The sequence below is a fragment of the Passer montanus genome, unplaced genomic scaffold (assembly GCF_014805655.1).
Source record: "Passer montanus isolate IOZ18808 unplaced genomic scaffold, ASM1480565v1 scaffold23, whole genome shotgun sequence".
Classification (NCBI taxonomy): Eukaryota; Metazoa; Chordata; class Aves; order Passeriformes; family Passeridae; genus Passer; species Passer montanus.
The window spans coordinates 4,712,774-4,731,891 of record NW_024366926.1 but is presented as its reverse complement, the minus strand read 5'-3'; the positions used below and the strand labels follow the sequence as shown (position 1 = coordinate 4,731,891).

Below are 19,118 nucleotides of genomic sequence, written 5' to 3'. Positions count from 1 at the left end.
TTCAAAAAAAAAAACTTAAACAAGGAGAACTACATACTTCAGTGTCAGTTCAGAAATTTTCCTAGCAAAAATATTCAAAAGGCAGTGCAATGCATGTGGGCTTATGATGGATCAAAATTCCCTGGTGGAGTGCTCTCGTTTTGCACAGACCCCAGAGTCAGTGTGACAGCTGAGAAAAGGTGACAGAATATTCACTTCTCTCCGTCTCAGAAAGCTGAATACCCACACTGTGTCCCTCTACGTAAGGCACGGTTTCATTACAAAATGAGGTCTGACCAGAACCTTCAGTAAGGCACAAAAACCATACAAAGCCAGAGCAAGGCATACATTTTAAATAATTTTTGAATTTTTAGAATTTTTTAATTTTTTTTTTTTAAATTTTGGAGCTAAACAAAGGAAGCAACAAGCAATTTCTGTCCTCCATTTCTTAAAATCTGCAAATAGCTTTTACTTCCATCTTGGCATTTGCATTCACAGGAACTGTACAAAAAAATCATACTATTCTATTTATGGTCACACAAATAAATGAACAGCATATTCAATTTTAGATCCCATTACAAGAAAAAAATAAAAAAGGATGGTTTCCATCTCTGACACCCTTCACAGCAGCCTTTAAAGACAAAGAGATAAAACAGATTTTTATTCTAGCAATGGTGAACCCTCTTTCAGGCAAATACAGTGAAAAGTCCCTACGTCTAGAACATGACAGTTACATGTTCTAGAACAGTTACAGTTCATACAAAGTGACACAACCAATAATACTCATCAATTCAAGATGAAGATTTTAGAACCTTTCATGCACGAAAGGTTCACGCTGGAAAACCTCCATTGTGAATACAATGATGGACAAAAAGAGTTGCACTAATGAAAAAGTGCCCTGTCAGGTGAAAAAAAAGAAAAAGGCAACACAAAATCCCATTCTCCAGACTTACAAATAATTATTATTTCCTCTGCAAACCTACCAGCTCCTCATATTTTTATATAAGATTGCACCTGGGTCCTTTACAAAGATATTTAAAATTTCAACAGCTGTCTTGATACAAATCCAAAATCAGCATTAAGGTTTTTGGAGGATGCCAACTAAAGCTGGTACTTAAGAACAGTTTTGTACTTGGGCTGATGTGCAAAACAATTCAGTATATAAAGACATCTCCTTTTAAGTTCCAGGTAAGGATCTGTGTGCTGATCTGACCTAGCTCACTGGCAATAATACTGTTAAAGATGGAAGTTTATATTTTGCTAAAAGAAGGCCCTGGATCTTAAATACGATTTAAAACCACCTTAGAGCCTAGTGGCATATTACACTGCTAAAACAAATTGTTTTTCTGAAACAAGAAAACTATGGGAAGATGTTGAGGTATCAAAGTTAATATTTATTGCAGCAAGCAACTTTACCCTTCTCAAAATATGTTACTAAAAGAGACCCAAGAAAAAAGCCCTTTGGATACCTTACATTATACAGATAAAGAGATACTTTGACACTTTATGCTGTGATTTGGATTTTGTTTCCATTTAGGGCTAGAGATGAAACTGTGGTCCATGCGTAGGTAGTATAATCATGTACAATCATAAATTGGTTTGCCAACTTTGCCTAACCTCAGGCCTCATAAATAATTTAGACAACAAAAAAAGAACAGTTTTCAAGCATGGCTATTCATCAACCTGTAAAATCCAGAGTTGCTACTGGCCAATTCCTTCCTTGGTAAATTGAAATTAAGAGGGTGTCAACACCAGCACACTGCTTCTTATAATCATGTATCATTTGATCAACTGCTTTGGAAAGGCTGCATTGAATTCAAAGCAGTTCCAATGAGGAGGAAGCTTTTATATATTATGTTATGTCTAGTGCCTGTGTGCCATTTTTTACATGGAAAAATAGCAATTATCTATTTGGTGATTATATAAAGCAAGCTAGAGACACATTCTGGCTCCCTTATGGCCTTTTTCTAACCAATCCAGGAAACAGTTTGAACCTAAAGCATGAGAATCTAAACTGCCCTGTGGATTAAATACTCTCTCTCTCAAAACATGCCTTATCCTCACAGAGCTCGGCAAAATAATTTTAAAGGAACATTTGAAAAGAAACCCTACATGTGGTTTTCTTGGTTACTTTCATTCTGACTAAAGTTAAGCAAAGTAATAGAAATTAGTAGGCAAGGAAGCAGTAAAAGCTCCTGCACTTCCAAGGGTCACTGCAATTCTATGACAGCTCTGCAGTTATCAAAACCAGGCCTAACTGGCAGAGCTTTCTGCCCATAGTGCAAGGACCAAAGCAACACTCATTTAAACACAGAAACATCTCCAGTAAAGATTATGATCAAAGTGCAGAGTCCATCATGTAGGTCCTCCAGTTGTCAGCTACAGCTGAAACTTGCCACAGATGTTGACTCTGTAGTCAGTACTGACTTCTGAAGACAAGGCAGGTGAAAATGACAGCCAACAGCAGGAGAAAGTGTCAGATTATTTAAATATCCTCATTATTATTTCTGGAGTGCCTGTGCACCAGCCAAAGTTTATTTGCCCTAGTAACAGCAATGTGCTAATTCAATATGCATTCAGGAAATCCACACCAGATACAGTAACTCAATACTAACCAAGAGCTTGGAGAATTCCAGGGGGAAAAATAAAATTAAAAAAAAATATATAAGGACTTTGTGACAATCTTTGATGTAACTTAATTTCTTAACCTGAGTATACAACCTATTTTACAATAACTGATAGAGATGCTGAGTAAGGCAAAAAAAGTGTTAGTAAAAATTACGCAGCAAGTTTTTCCAACTGGAAATTTTATTCTACAGTAAAAAAAAAAAATCCCTCTTGGCTTTATTGATACCTCCATATAAACTTGCATTTCAAGACTTTAAGTTATCGGTTCTGCACTATCAATATGACTCCAAAGAAAATAAAAAAGACATATTTCAAGGAAAGATGCCAAGCAAGAATGAGAACTGCAGATGGGGAAGATGACTGTTCACAAAAGAGCACAGGAGTAGCATGGAAACCAAAGTGCTGACAAAGAAAAAGTCTTGAAGGAAAAGGAAAAATACAGGGAGGAACAGAAACCAGGGAATTAGAGAATGGCAATGGGTCGAGGAGGCAAGCTTAAAAGACTAGGAAGTCAAAACACTGGAAATTTCCAGATAACATTCCAGAGAAAGACAGAAAAAAATTTTAAAAATTGAACACTATTAAATATACCATAGAGTTTTCATCCTTGATTCCCTCCCTGGTGCCTTCCACACTTGCACCTTCCAAAAGAAAATAGTTTCCTGCAGGCAGCAGACCTTTCACAGAAATAATCCATTTGTTAACCTGTGAGAAGTGACCTGGACTTCAGTCTTGGGAGAGGTGTAAGAGGGGAAAAATGCCATGCACTGTGGGAGGTTTCCCTGCTATTTATTTGAAATATTAACATCAGCTCTTACACACATACACACACAGAGTGGAACAAATGTATGCAAATAAGGGTTAGAGAATAATATTTCACATTACTGTTGGGGTTCTATTTAATGAGTTTTATTAAAAAGAAGAAAAAAAAGCTTACCATGTGCAAAAGAAACCTCAAATAACTAAGAAAATGTGCAGAAGACATTTTGAAAGACTCACCCTAAAGCCTCAGGGTAGTTCAATGTAATGTTCTGGCATCCCAAATTGAACAAGGAAGTTGAGTCAGGCTGCTTACATTTCCTTGTCTTTCAATCAAAACAGAGCTTCCTCTGGCTACAGGTATTGAGCTGTACACTGTAAATATTTCTGTAGTTCTTGAAGTCTGATGGCTAAGAAAGTCTGAAGCAGCAGCAGGCTTCCCCTGGGCAAGAATGACCTAGACAACAGGACAGTTCTATAGCCTGGCCTTTAAAAGGGCTCCTGTGAAAAGGAGGTGAAATCTTGCCATGCAAGATCTTGAGTGGGTATGATTTGCCAGGTGGATTTAATGAGATTTTTATTTGGTCTTGCAATAATCAGCTCAAATTAATACAAGAACAAGATGACTATTTTATGAACACATGGCCCCAAGTCTTTAAGCATGTTTTTTAATGCTTATGAAGAAATACTTGTATTAATCACAGATTAATTAATGTTATCAGAAATAAAGGAGCATATTATATTCACTATTTACAACCAAAGGGCAAGAGGAACAACAGCTGGAACAGTGCAGGATAGAAATGAAGCAGAAATTAGTGTCTTTGGAAGGAAAGTTGTAATGTTGTAAATGTTGTAAAGATATTAAATTTGCCTATCTTTACACTGTAACATTAATTAACTCATCCACACTTTTAAAGAGCTTCAAGAATTGAAGCAATCCTCAAGTTGTACAACAAGAACTGTGAGATCATTTCTGAAGTCCAGGCCAGCAGTACGGTTGGGGAATATCTCATATTAGTTCCTTCTTTGTATCACCCGATTTCCTGTCCTAGGACCTTCCACAAACATGTGACACGACCAACATGAAGAAATCATTCTGCGTTCAGCCAGAACAGTGGCATGACCTGCTGAAAATCCCATACATGGGTACTAACATAAAATAAGCCTTTTGGGAGTCTAAAAAGCTTTCTGTAGATCCCAAAAAGAATCTAAAAGCATTTAATGAATTTGTACATCTGCATGGTCAGCTAAAAATAGTCAGCAATCCAAACTGGCAGCACACAGTACAACCACCTTGATAATCCTTTCAGAATATGTTACAAATAGTTCAAGAAAACCAAATGGTGGATAAACAATTTTTACAGGAATTTCTTTTTTGGTACAAGATAGAATAAACCAATATAACTTTCTAGGCACTTAAAAAGACAAATAAAAATTACCTTCACCTGCCAAGAATTGAAAATGGCATTATTTTCTTTTCATAGATTTTGAACATATCAACTAGCATTAAGAACTACAGAAAAGGTATCACTTCCTAGTCCCTGAGAATTATCCTGTATGGGTAATTTTACCTTAAATGTCTTCCTCTCTCTTTCCTTCTGCCTAAAAATAAGAAAAAGACTGAGGCAAAACAGCATTTACAAGAAAAAGTGTGACTTTCCGGTTTTTAGTATTGTTGAAGTTTTAGAAGCATGCTTTATGGGTGATAAAAATCATGTTTTATAGAAAAGAAAGGAGAGGATGAGCCAAATGGGACTGTAATGTGGAGAGAGAATAAAAACAATACAGCAAGATAAAAGGAAATGAGCAAAGGAGCAACAGCAGGGGAAAATAATGAGCCAGAACAAAAGCCCCACCACTAACAGGGTTTGCAAATATTTCCAACAGCAAGAGAAATTTGCAGACATGGAAACAAGAGAAAGGAAAACAGAAAAACCTGGTGTTTAGGAAAGGAAACAAGCAACTAATTTCTTCCCTTCCTCCTAAAGTGATGCAATGCCCAGCTCCTGCAGCAAAAAAGAGGTCCCTTGGCCTGGAGCACCAATGGAAGTCAATGGATGTATGCACAGAAGTCATCACCAACACCACCAGTCTCAGTGGATCCAGATATTTTGGAATACAAGTTATGCAGTTCCACTTGTTCCTGAATTTGTTATAGACCGAAACTCACACCTCTAATCGGCCACTTTAAAATACTCATCTCTGACATGCTACCAGATCTGTAATTCCATGCACAAACATGCTGCAAGGCAACTCCACAAGTAACCCACATGCAGGGCACAGTGAGCATCACTAAAGCTGGTGTCGCCTCTCTCAAAACATTGAAGAGCAAGAAAAAAACACCAGGATGCAGAGAAGTGAAGGAAAAAAGGTGAGGAAAAAGCACTGTGAACGTCCAAATCAGTGAAGAAGGAAGAGAAAGTGTTCCAGGGACTAAAGAAGACACACTGTGGCCTCTGAAGAGAACTGCACTGGAGCGGACAAACATGCCCAGAAGGAACTGCAGCCCATGGAGAGCCCACACTGGAGCATCTCCTGAAGCACAGCAAGACATACAGTCCCAGATCCCAATTAAAAGCAGGAAAGAACAAATGACACAACCTCTTAGCCCTGCCTCGTGTTCACTCTCATCATTTGAATTGATGAAATGCTCTCATCATTTTCAGCATCCCATAAGTAACATTACCTATGGCTTCAGCTCATTTTATATTTAGATTTGCAATTAAGCAAGCTTCTGACACAGAAAAAAATGGGCCCATTTCTGTCCAGGTATCAGAATGACTAAAAATTCCTGCATTTATTTTGGTATACATATATGTGTGCATGTATGTAGGCTGTATGTATATATAGATATATATGAACCAATGTTCCACAAGCCTTCAAAGAAACTTAAGATGGTGGAAGTATGAGCAGATGCATGAAAATGTCTGAAAAGCTAACTGTTCATCATTAGTCTCACAATTTTTGTTCATGTTAAATTTCTGTTCAATTACTCGAGTATTTTTTGGGCTATTTGGTACTTTGCAAAACATACAGGATCTCAAAGGCTGACTTCATTGAAGCCTGATAGAATCACTGACCTGGTCCTTGTGCAAATTTTACCTCTAACCAGTGAAACTTTGCTTTTTCTATGTTGTCTTTGTTTATGTAATATCTGAAATTTGGTATTTCTTAGGGGTTCTCTTGGCAGAATTTATTCATAACACAACAGGACTCCTGTAGCAGATTTGACTCTGCATTAATTTTTTCTTCTGAATAATTTCACAGACCAAAAAATGAAATAACAGACATACACACGTACATAAAGTTATATTCACATGGATGTTTTTTAATACCTGCCCATTGGGAAGCTCATGTCTTTGATGTGTGCACTTAACATTGTTTTATGTGTTTGAGACATGAAGATCTTATGGTCCCCATCACCTGTTTCATGCAGTCATGCTTTCCCCATTCTTTGCTGAAAATGTAATATGTCAGTGCAGGTGTTGGCACTTCTCTCCAAATATTCGACAGTATGCATGCACCATTACACAAAGTATCAAATACAAAACTACCACTTAATTTCATCATTAAACTTATCATTAACAGCACCACCAAGCTTTTCCTTGGTGTCTTCAGACAAATTAAATCCTCCCTGAAAGTAATGAAGCTGGTTCTGAATATAAAGTTGTAATATGGTATCTAATTCATGCACTTTCAACTCCAGCATGATTTAATAGGTGCACACACAAAAATATATCTTCTCAAGGGTTTTTTTTGTATCGCATTTGCTAGCAACCAAACAGAACTTTCTTTTCCTCTTATTGCTGGTATCCAGTAGATTCTACTTTCATTTTAATACTTTTTTGCACAATACAAAAGAAACATTACTACTTCCCAAATCTAATTTATAATCCTTTCCCTTCATGCTCCTTCTTGCTGTTTTATCATTAATGTTAATATTCCATTGACTCTTAAAAAGTTTCTATTACTGAAAATGAATAAATGAATACTAAGAGAGCACTGTTTTGAAATGGAGGCCAAGTACACAGCCTGGATATAGTTCTCACTGCACTTCTATTGAGAAGAAATAGCAACAGGTAAACAATAGAAGTTGACTTTCTGTTTCTTTAGTAAAATGTATTATATACTGGCTATATCCCCCTCAGTTTTAATACTTACCTAAAATTCTAGAGCATACTGAGCAGTTTAAACTAGTGAAGTGACCCAATAGCATAAACGTACCTAAAAACCACTGGTTAAACTGAGTAAACTCAGTTTCAGAAGATAAGCTACTGAGTAGATCTCCTATCTATTCAAAACGAATGAAATGTTCAGCTGTTTCACCACGCACACAGTACCTATGACCACAAAAAGTCTTAACGATCATGCTGCAAAATATTGAAAATGCCTTTCATAAACATGGTAAGCTACAGGAATTCTTTATCGACCCAAATGCATATTGAGTTACAACAGAATAATTCCTATGCTGGTATTCACAATATTCTGTGTGTTTTCAGATTGAAATAACTTCAGAAGATTAAAACAAACAACAAAAAAAAACCAAAAAGCACTGCCTGATAAAAATAATTGCCTTCAATTCAAGCAGGACATAACCTTTCTGTTTCTCTACAGTACCCTGGGTTTTTTGAGACTTGTCTGCCTTTGACTGCTCATGACTGTTAAAATCACTCTTGCTCCTTCTCAGCCTTTACCACAGAATATTTGCTCTAGATGTAACATTTTTGCACCTTTGTTACTTTTAAGTCCATTCAGTCAACTTCTACTTTTCCCCTTCCTGTGCTGTACAAAACAGCCTTGCTCTAGCACATTCAGAAGTCCCTGGAGGAAAGCACAGAAAGCAAACTCAGGTTAGCTGGTACCACTTGAAAGGCATCAAATGGAGACAAACACCATGTGCTGGTTAAAGTAACAAACCTCTGCATCTGTTAAATGCCAATGCTCAGAATGAGGACAAAGTATTTTGTCAATAGTGTTTTAGCATTCTGTCTCTGTTAACACAGTGTTACCATTCCTTGGAACAAGACACAGCCTTTGGATCAAGCTAATGACATGGGCAACATTTGTTTTTGCCTGTCTTACTCTGATATTTATAGAATACTTTATTTTTGAATATTTACAGGATAACTTACTTAAGCTCCAAAGGGCAGTTACCAAATGACCAGGTTATTATCACCATTTTTGCACCAGCTGTTCAGTTTTTTATAGCTACGTGGTGTAGCACCTTTTATAGGATTTACCTGGCAAGGTTTTGGTGCTGGGGAGGAGAGCAGGGGCAGCTTTGTCAGCAACAAGTTTGTATCTTACAGATACCAGTAACAAGCACTTTGTGAATGATCTTCCAATAACAAGCAGTCCAACTAATTACAGGCATAGCATGACACCAGAGGTTCCATGGCTACGAAGTAACTCACCATCAAAGGAAAGAAATCTTTGCAGTGTGGTAAAACCAGTCAAAAGGGTAACAGAGATGTCACATGCACTTGAAATCAATGGTAACAGCAATGTGTACAACATGTTAGCAAACATCTAAGACAGATCCCAACTGGATTTCGGAGAGGAGAAAGAAATAAATGTTATTACAAGCAGCTCTAATAGCAGATTTACTGCAATGCTCCCACAACTGACCAGAAGCCACTGACCTTCAGATCACAAAAGGCTGTGCAAGAGGGAGCAATAAAATACATCACAGAAAGAGACATGTATGAAGAACAGTATACATTTTTAATTTTGGATTGTTAGAACTAGATGTGCTGTATCACTCTCTACTGCAATAATAATAATAATAATAAAAAAAAATCTTTCAGTAGACTGTTAAGACTTTAATTAAACTAGCATTAAGTCCTTGCCTATGCATACAAAGCACTGATTGTGTATTCTTGAAGCCTGAATAGGACTTGGTTTTTTTCCAGATCATTCCAATGCTAGGTGAGCAAAATAACAAACTGAGTAATTTTTATTGGTTCATACGACTTTGTAAAGTTACAGAAAAAGTAAATCAACCAAAGAAATTACAAAAAAAAAAGGTATTGGAAGTTATGGGTAATTTCATGGGAAAGTTAAAAACCCAACTCTTAAACACCAACCCAAAAGCCAAAGGGCTGGGTTGAGTTTTGCACTGAAATGATGGTTGCTTGCAACATCTCGATGATGCAACAGAGACAGAAATAAGCTAGCTCTTTGAGTATTTTGAAGCATCCTTTCACTGATTTTGGAGGAACACACAAAAAGCTTCTTTATTCAGAAAGGGAAACTTATTTCCTTCTCATTGGAATCCTGAAAACATGTTTTTAATTCCACTATTCTTCTTTCATTAACTTACACAATTTTTCATAACCTTCTCCATTATCTATATATATATTTCTTTAAGTGAAATAAAGATCTCTGTGCCAAAAAATCACAATGAAAAATGTTATCTCTATCCTCTTCCAAAGAGCAGTGTCTGACAAAGACTGAAAATATTATCATAATAAAGAGAGTGATAAAAGACAGAAGCAAGAGGGAGGCATTCCTATGCTTATCAATGTTAACAAAAAGAATTTTTGTTCAAGGAAAGAAGGAAGAGTTGTAACAGATGAAGTTCAACAAGGAAGGTGAAGTTCAAAAGGATAATATGCACATGTTTGCTTCTGTAGTTTCTTTAAATTATGTATTTGCTACTTAATTGCTTTTACAAGATAATTCCAACAAATACATTATGAACTATGCAATTATACACACAAAGCAATTCCAGGCAGCCTGACCAAAAGGGCAAGCGAGAATGCTGAAGGATGACTGTTAGGATCAAAGAAAAGACAATGTGAGACTGAGAAACAGTAACATCATGTTATTTGGTACAGAATCAGCCAACATGATGCAGCATCCCCTGTGAAGAACGTTCACTCACTTTCAAGACTGTCATGAATATTTAGCTGAATGCTTTTGTTTTCAGTTCTGCTCCATTTAGAAATAACTGGTAAAATGTTATTTTTGAATGAATGCAGTATGTGCTCTGTTTGAAATTAAAGCTACAGGGTGATAAATGTTGCTTCAGTTGAGGAGCTGTTCGTATTACATACTATGAGGCCTGACTGAAATGGTGCAGCAAGATTCAAGCATTGTTTCTTGTTAGTAAGAAAATTTATTAGGAGAAAAGGGTAAAGAATACTGCTGGCACAGCCACCTTCTTATCTTACCTGGTAAGGCTGGGTGTAGGGCACATACTGGTGAATGAAGTTCTTCTTGGATAAGGTCATACAGAAGCAACTGACAGCAGCAAATTTCACTGGTTTCTTCCTCAATAAAGCCCTAAACCTTCAACTGCCCTTCCCCACCCACCCCAACCCTCTGGACAACAGCCACGATCCACTCAAGCAGCACAGTCACACACGGCAACACAATGTATACATTTCCCCCATTGATTGGTCTCTTAGCAATGTCTCTTAGAAGCCACAGGAAAATCAGATAGAAATTACAGTAAAGCTATGACTCTTAATACATTTAAAAATCAGTGTATGTTTTTAGAATCAGCTCTTCTGTTTCCTGGGATAAAGCTGGGTAAATTCTGGCTTTCTAAAAGCTTACCAAATATCCTACAGAAATTGTTCTTGAATCCCATGTAAGAATTATGTACATCATTATGAACATTTATCAGATAGACCACATACTGAAAGGTCCTGACCCTGTATTCAAGTCAGTGCAATAGTGTTACTTCTGGAAAAGGAAAAATACAGGTTTTAGAAAATAATGGATTCCTCAGGTTTCCAGGTCTTGAAGACAGTTTTTCAATCTCAAGAAACAAACATGACTGAAGGATTTTCTTACTCACAATGAATCACCAATGGATGACTAAAGTGCACAAAATGGTAAGAATAATTTTTATTTCACATAATAACTTTGTCATAGCTTACTAATAATTTATTCATAGATACACTTAATAATGAAGATACTGCCAAAAAATATGATGTTTGACCGTAATAATACAAATATTATCTTAAGTAGTAGAATTTTGCCAGCAATGGTAACTTGCAGCTCATTTCACATACAGCAGTATTTAATTATATCCATAAGTGCAGAGCATCCAGATGTTGCTTTTTAATTTAATAATGATGGAACCAATGAGATGCTGATAGGTTTGTAAACTAAGCCTTCAGAACATGGAGAGTTCCACAGGGCCTTTAAAAACAAACAAAACAAACATACAAAAAAAGAAAGAAAAGAAAAAAGAAATGAAATTAAATGAAATCTTAGTGATGCATGGTTTGATGGCAGCACAAAGTAAATTAAGAACTACTGTTTCTGCTGTATGCAGTATTGCAGGCAGCACACAATAAAGCTTATTTCACACTAATGATTAACACAACAATGATGTAAGTGACAATGCAGAGAAAAACAGGAATATGACTGATCAGCTTGTGCATGACACTGTTCCAGTCAGAAAACCCTTGTGTACAACAGATGCCCGTGTTTTTACTGGAATAAGGTCACCAGACTGAACCATGCTAACAGAGGAAATCTACATGCATCATGCACACAACAGTAAAACATTTCCGCATTAAAATAAAACTGTAAGTAGATCAGTCTGTAATAAAAAGCAGCCACCCTAAGAGTACTAATGTAGCAAAACCCATACACATTGCTTATAACGCAGTGATTATCCATGCCTCATTTCTCAATTTTGTTTGTTCATCTTTTCTTCAAGGTGAAATCAAATTTTTCTCCTTTTTGAGAAAATATACACAATACCTATCGCAAAATTTTGCTATTTTTTAGAATAGTTGATTTTTATTGAGTGTATTTTACTAAATCCCCAGTTCATTCTTTCAAACAATATCCAAAAGGTTAGTGGTGCTATTTTTTGCCCATACAAATAAAACACTGCTAGTATTCAACAAGATTCAGCAAAGTATAATCTGGTGGATAGCTTTTTTATTTCAATCAAATAAACCTATTCAAATATCCTTTGATATTTGTCAGTTTGTTAGTGTCCTTCTGCTTTCTATCCTTAACCTAACAGGTCACAGTGGATGTAGTAAGAACATACTATTAATTCTAGGGATATCTGCTCACTTAGTTCCTATTGAGAGTAGTCATAAAATACTTTCTTTATAATAGAAATAATGAAACTAGAACATACTGTAAATACACTACTGCAAATAAATTTTGCTAAATCATACTCACAAGTACAGAACAAAAATTAAAGTATGAAATGAGAAAAAAATTCCAGACGGATAAATTTAAGTGAAAAAGCAAACTTCTGAAGTCTAAGGAGGAGACAGTGATGGAGCCAAAGCAGAAAAAGCGGCAAGAGCTCTGTCTGAACCCAACACAACTTCTAGGATGAAAAATTAGGAATATCTAAACAGCTTCCTTTGCTTCTCCCCTTATTCCTCTCCCCCACCCCAAGACATCTAAGCAAAATTAGTAAGTTCAGTCAATACTTGAAAGTACCTCATATTTGTTTGTACTTTCAAAGCAAGATAGCAGGAGTATAACTGCAGATACAAGGACAGAAGACTATGATGGAAAAACATAGAATAAATAGAATGCTTTGAAACTTAAAGGCAAGAAAAACACTGCACTGTTATTGAGAATTATATTACAGGAAAATAGTGGATTTTTAAAGATCCAGAAACCACTAGTACGATGTTAGTTTCGAGTCTGCAAGGAAGCTGAGTTCTAATATCACCATCATATTACTACAAATATTTAAACAGCACAGAGCTTCTCTACACAAGCATCCAAAAGCCCACTTACATGCAACAAATCAAAACTGAAGATCATTTACAGCAATTAAGCATCACTGCAGAAGGCAAATTTCATTGTTCCTTACTCCTGAAGATGGCAAAATTAAATGCAGAATACCCTGCTGATAATCAGCCACAGATTGAAAGCATGTTTTTCATATGGCACATCTCCATTTCTGTTCCAGAACCCATTTACTGCTGAAGCATCTGTGAAAACTTGTTATCACTTTTCATATAGCACCACAAACACCAAACCCTCAGCACGAGCATTTATCCTCCAGCGAATTTGGCACCAGTAACTTGAACTGGTTTTCCCTGTCATGAGCAGGTCAACAATTCATTCCTGTCCATGACTTGGTGGTTAAATGTAATTGAGACACCAAGCATGTAGAGGTTTGATGGCGAAGTAATGTGCTTCATAAGGACTGGTGGAAGACAATAATTAAATCCAAAATAAGTATCTTTTTAGTTTGATATCATCAAAGTTTGATAATTTGCACACACAACACACCCCAAAAAACAGATTTTGAAATGATATTTTGAAGTTGTATAGTAAAAAATGGAAATTGGACATGAGAAGGAAAGAAAATGATTGCTAAAGGAAGTTGTATGAAAGGATATAGCATATCAAGAAGAACTTGGTTATCCAGATATTAATAGGTACACAGACATACAATCAAAGCAAATACTGAAATAGTTAATGGCTCGTCTGATTTCTAAAAACTTTTTTTAAAATTGATTTTGCATTAGGAAAAGTTATATTATGCACAAGTTTTATTATTTCCCTGTATACATGAGACTACAAACTCAGGGACTAAATAAAAACATGGAGAAAAATAACCTAGGAGTAAAATACAACAGCAGATGGACATCAGTCTCCAAGGGAAGGAGCAGAGGCAGAAGTAGGATGTATTTTCCAGTTTAGGTGGCAAAACACAACTCACTTCAGGCTGCAACAAGCTACACAAATACTTAGGGCAGGAAAATATTTAGATAAGACTGGAAAGTTCAGGAATTTCAACTACTTCAGTATTCCCTGCCTTCCTGAAGGAGAGGTCACAATGCAACGCAGTCCCCTTACAGGGTCCATAACCCATGCAGGCTGGCTGGCTGCTGGGGAGGAGCAGCAGCACTGCAGGAAGGGGCAGGTAGAGCACCCACCTCAATGTCTTCCACTTCTTCCCAATCAACCCCAGAGGCTCTGCAGAAGGCAGTGCCCAGGTTTTGAGAGGTTAAGGGAGGCATGCTGTCCAAGGTAATGCATAGCAAGCTGCAAAACAAATACCTTAAAATATGTATCAGTATGGATTTCAATATTGCATGATGGCACAGGTGATAAAAGTCAATGCCTTCTTATCTTGTCCCACACCACTGTTGTAAACACAGTGCTGGTGATCACCAAAGAAAGGTAATTTTTGTCTGTAGCTGTGCAAACCAAACTGCAGCAGATTGATAGTGGCAGTACACAAGTTTTTTGTCTGAGACATCAGAAGCATCATACAAAATGTAAGTACCACTATGCTGGAAAGAATGCTCATTAAATGGAGAATGAGTGTAGGACCAGTCCAAAGTCTGTTTACATCAGCTTCCATCTCAGTATGAAAAACAAAGAACAAACAGAATAGCAGTTCTCAGATATGAAACCTGTAACATCAGCAGAAGGCAAACACAGAAAAGGCATTGCAGAAATCACGTCAGCTCTTAGGAATTTCTACTTTGTGGAGAATAAAATTAAGTACAAACTCTTTTAATCCAAATGCTGAAAAAGATTGACAAATTAGGGCCGAGTTGTACTTCCCTTGGTGACAGAAATAAGAATTGTCCTGTGATTGTTTGATTCTCTTTTGAGACACAATTTAATGAAAGCTAATCAGCAGTGGCTCATGCTGCAGAGTGCTTGTGTGATGTGTGCATGATACTTTGGACTTCCTATTTTGCTGGCAGCCATTATTACATTTGTATCCCTTAACATGATCTTGCAATGAGTCCCAGTGCTAGCTGACTGCATCTATTCCTCTTCCGGTCCATTTTAGCAACCTGATCAACATGAAAGAAATTCTTCCTTGATCTCTCAATAAAAGAAAACTTTGCAAGCACAGGAAGGTGAAGGAGGTTAAACTGGCATTGATTATTGAAGACACATTAATAATTTATTATTTAGCGGCTTTGACATCAATCTGTTGCGCACATGGCTCATTCTGCAAGACTCCCAACATGTTTTAAATGATTCTAAGTAAAGATATTGTAAAACAATGTTGAATAAATGTATTATTTATTCATACATTTATTCTATTAGTCTTATAAGATGAGGATTCCTTGACATGCTGCACTAGAAAGCAACTAGCCTTTATAGAAACCCTGAGTGCCTCCCAATGTCTTCCCTGGAATAGATAAAATAGTCATGTTGATATTTTACTTTCAATTTCCTCAAGTAGCAACGTTGTCATGTTATTCACTTAAGGACACTGTAGCATTTCTCATAATGGAAGACCCTCTTTTGTCATTATCAGAAATTACTTTAAACTTTATGTTTTAATTCCGTGATTAAGTTTTGCATTAGACTGTTTTAATATAGAAAAGACATTAAGCAGTTTGCTTTGCAGTTCAAACAGTTCTTTATGAAAAACATTATCTTTACTGCTATAGACTTTATCTTCTACTTGCTTACTTAAACAGTACTCTAAAGTAACTTCCACAGAAAAATCTCCATGTGCTGTATTGGGAAAAAATCAGAGCTCTATCAGAAATATTATCCAACAATTCAAAGTTATTGCAGGATATTGCATTATCCAAACTTTACTGATCACCTTGACAGTCAAATTCTGACTGTAATTATGTTATAGCCACTAAAATAAAATATATTTTAACAACTTCCATTCTGGTAACTGCTCACGCACTTACCCAAAACACTCATTCAATACTGTTTATACTTTTTCAGAGCAGGCCACAAAAACAAGAACATTTTCTCTCTGTGAAACACTTCATTTCCTCCTTCTTCAACCACTCCTTCCTAAATATAGACTCGCCTCCAGCTTTTTTTATTACTGTACACCCTACGGACAAAAGGATTAATTCCTCATCTAAGCCAAAGTCAGAGCTCTTCCATTTACTTTTAATGACACATCTAAATGAACTCCAAGGCTAAAGAACTGCCTCAACTACTGGATGATGTCTAGAAGAAAAAAAAAAAAAAAAAGAAATGAAGCAGTGCTCTATTTTGGGGACTAACCTGTCTCAGTTTTCTCAACTGTAAAACAGGTATCTCAAGATTACACAGTGGAACAAAAGAATATATGAGAATATAAACCAAACCACTCATAGAGACATTGTTTTAAGCACTTCTGAATTATTACACTGTGTAGTGTATATCAATATTTGTACTACATTAATGAAATAATGCTATGCAAATTCCTGATAGCACTTTTATACAACTACTATTACCTCCTAAATTTGAATTAAGGAAAAATAAAAATGTAAGGACATTTCTGTTGCTGTTGTTTGGTTTTTTAAATTAAAGCAGCAAATTTGTAATGATGAAATGAAGTTAAATTTTCTGCTCACCTCTTAAATCAGATCTGAAGTATTAAATGTATGCTATTTTCAAAATGTGTAACTAATGGGGTGAAAAATACATCTTGTATTCTCTGATCTGTTTTGTATTTTTCTATTTAATCTAATTTCATATTAGCACAATATTCTTGTAGTTTTACACACTTACTGACATCCTGAATAAAATGATGTACAGATACTACTAGCAACAGTTACAACTTGTTCTTTAAAATCTCACGCAAAAGCAAAGAATGTAATTGCCACTTGGATTCAACAGAAACACAGCTGACCTAATCATTAATAGCTATCCTTTACAGAAAAGCTGTACAATCTGATAAATAAAAGAGCAAGAAGTTTAAACAGTATTACAAAAAGTGCTAACACTATTTATTTGCGCATTCCTCCTCACTGAGTCCACCTCATTGTGATCATAGCAGGCTTGTGCTACTCCTGTAAATTAATTCAAATTTCTCTGCTATCAATCCCTTGCAACTGAATTTTCACAAGGACTCTGCACCACATAAGTACAGGTGAAGCATTGTTCCATAGAAAAACTTTCAACATTTCCTTTTATTCCTGCATTGCAACAGACTTTATGAGATAATACATTATTGAAACTTGACAGCGTAGGAATTTTATCAGGGAAGGCTGAAAAATATGTTCCACTAATTGAAGAGAATGATGCTAAAGAAAAGGATTTGTTTAACTTATTGTTGTTGTTATAACATTTAACACTCAAATGTCAGCCAGAAAATGGAACTTGTTTGGGAGAGGAGGTTCTAATGTTATTTTTTACTTCCCAGCAAACTCCAAGGGAACACAGACTGGAAAAAGGGAAAAAAAGATATAATCTGCTAACAGCATGAATCCCTGCAGCATGAGTACCACATATCTGATGTGGGAGAAAACAACCAAAAGCACAAATCACATCTGCTTAAAAAACACCAGACAAACAACATAACCTAAAAATAAATAAAACACCACCAAAAAATCCCCCAAAGTTTACCTATTTCCTGATCCCATTTACAGTGGAAGAATTTCATTTGATATCTAATGCATAAGAAAGTATTGTAAAGGATAACTGGTCACATAAGAAGTGGATATCATATTGCAATACAGAAAAATGTTTTTAAATATTGTTGAATATTCTCGATCTTTCAATATATACACACAACATATACACACCTCAGAGTTTCAGTAAATTCCACCAGACATGACTTCACAGACACAGTAGAATATAAGGGTTCACGTTTGGTAACTCACAAAAAAGAAGTTAGTGCAGATAAAACTTTTCATATTAAAGCATGAAATTTTGATGTTTCTATTCACAGAAGACAGAACTCTAATGCTCCACTGACACAGAACTAAAAGGAAAATTTCAAAACCTGCTTTATAACCAGAGGTCTTTCCATAAACCTGAATCAGCTTGTAGATCTATACCAATGCACAACCACAGCACTACTTTGCAGAAGAGTTTTTTTAGAATTATTGTTAGACTTTGCACAAGTCCCACAATGGAACTGTGCTAAATGTTCCACAAAGATTATTCAAGAGGCTGATGTGAGAATCTCTTACATGTATTCAAGCAATGCCACACAGACAGAATGTTTCCAGTTAGAAGAACTGGGGAAACAATATTTCTACAGTTAAGGAATCTTCATTGACTGTGTTCTTGCATGAGGATTCATATTATCAATATACATTCTAGGAGAAATTCTGGCAGATGCTCTTTAGGAAACAGAATTTTAACATCACTTGGCAAAACTGTACTTATCCCATTACCTTTTAAATTTCAAATCTTGTTTAGACAGCATATGACAATTCTAAACATAATAACCTCATTAACTGTCAGTAAGTGTGCAAATAAATACTGAAAAAAATTACCAAGGACTAATACATACCATCCACATTCATTTATGCAAATTCTCAGCTCTTCATAAAGCCTAAAATTAACAGGGCATTGGTGTGCTGGCAGGCAGTTGTAATTATCTTCTCATGTTTCTGAAGGTACTTTAGAATCACCAAATCCATGCATGGACACAACAACAGCAGAGGCAAACCAGCTGACAGAAGTCTCAACATCCACAAACATGATAAGAAAAAAATACTGTTTGATAGAGCTACTTACATCATGGCCTGCAAGTTCCGTCTGCGTGGATTTATCTGCTTGGGAAGCAAGAGCCTTCTGAAAGCACTGAGCCTTTTCCTGTGAAACAAAATAACATTGCACAGGTGAGTCATGTTTTTTCTCACTGGGCTTTGCAGCTGCAAATATCCAAAAAAATTCAAAACTCATGCATGGAGTGCTGGCAAGAAATATATTTATTATGGTGCTATTCACACTGGGAGGTTAATTTCCTTCCTATTAGATGCTTTTATAAATTTATCTTTCTCTTAAACAGAGGGTGGACTCAGACAGTCCAACTCTGTGGTACAGCAGGGCCCACAAGAAGGATAGCATTGAGGCAGACAAGTACG

The 19,118-nt window shown here is 36.1% G+C and overlaps 1 protein-coding gene across 8 annotated transcripts in view; it reads right to left on the bottom strand.

Moving 5' to 3' along the window:
* CCSER1 (coiled-coil serine rich protein 1) overlaps window positions 1-19,118 on the bottom strand; it is a 626,891-nt gene that overhangs the window by 209,067 nt on the left and 398,706 nt on the right. For 6 of the 8 annotated variants that reach the window (XM_039710732.1, XM_039710731.1, XM_039710730.1 and 3 more), the window contains one exon: window positions 18,769-18,846. In XM_039710732.1, the coding sequence (XP_039566666.1) occupies window positions 18,769-18,846 (78 nt within the window). Of the gene's footprint in view, window positions 1-11,227; window positions 11,521-14,252; window positions 14,362-18,768; window positions 18,847-19,118 lie in introns of those variants that run through there. The other 2 variants (XM_039710735.1, XM_039710736.1) reach the window with 2 other exon arrangements.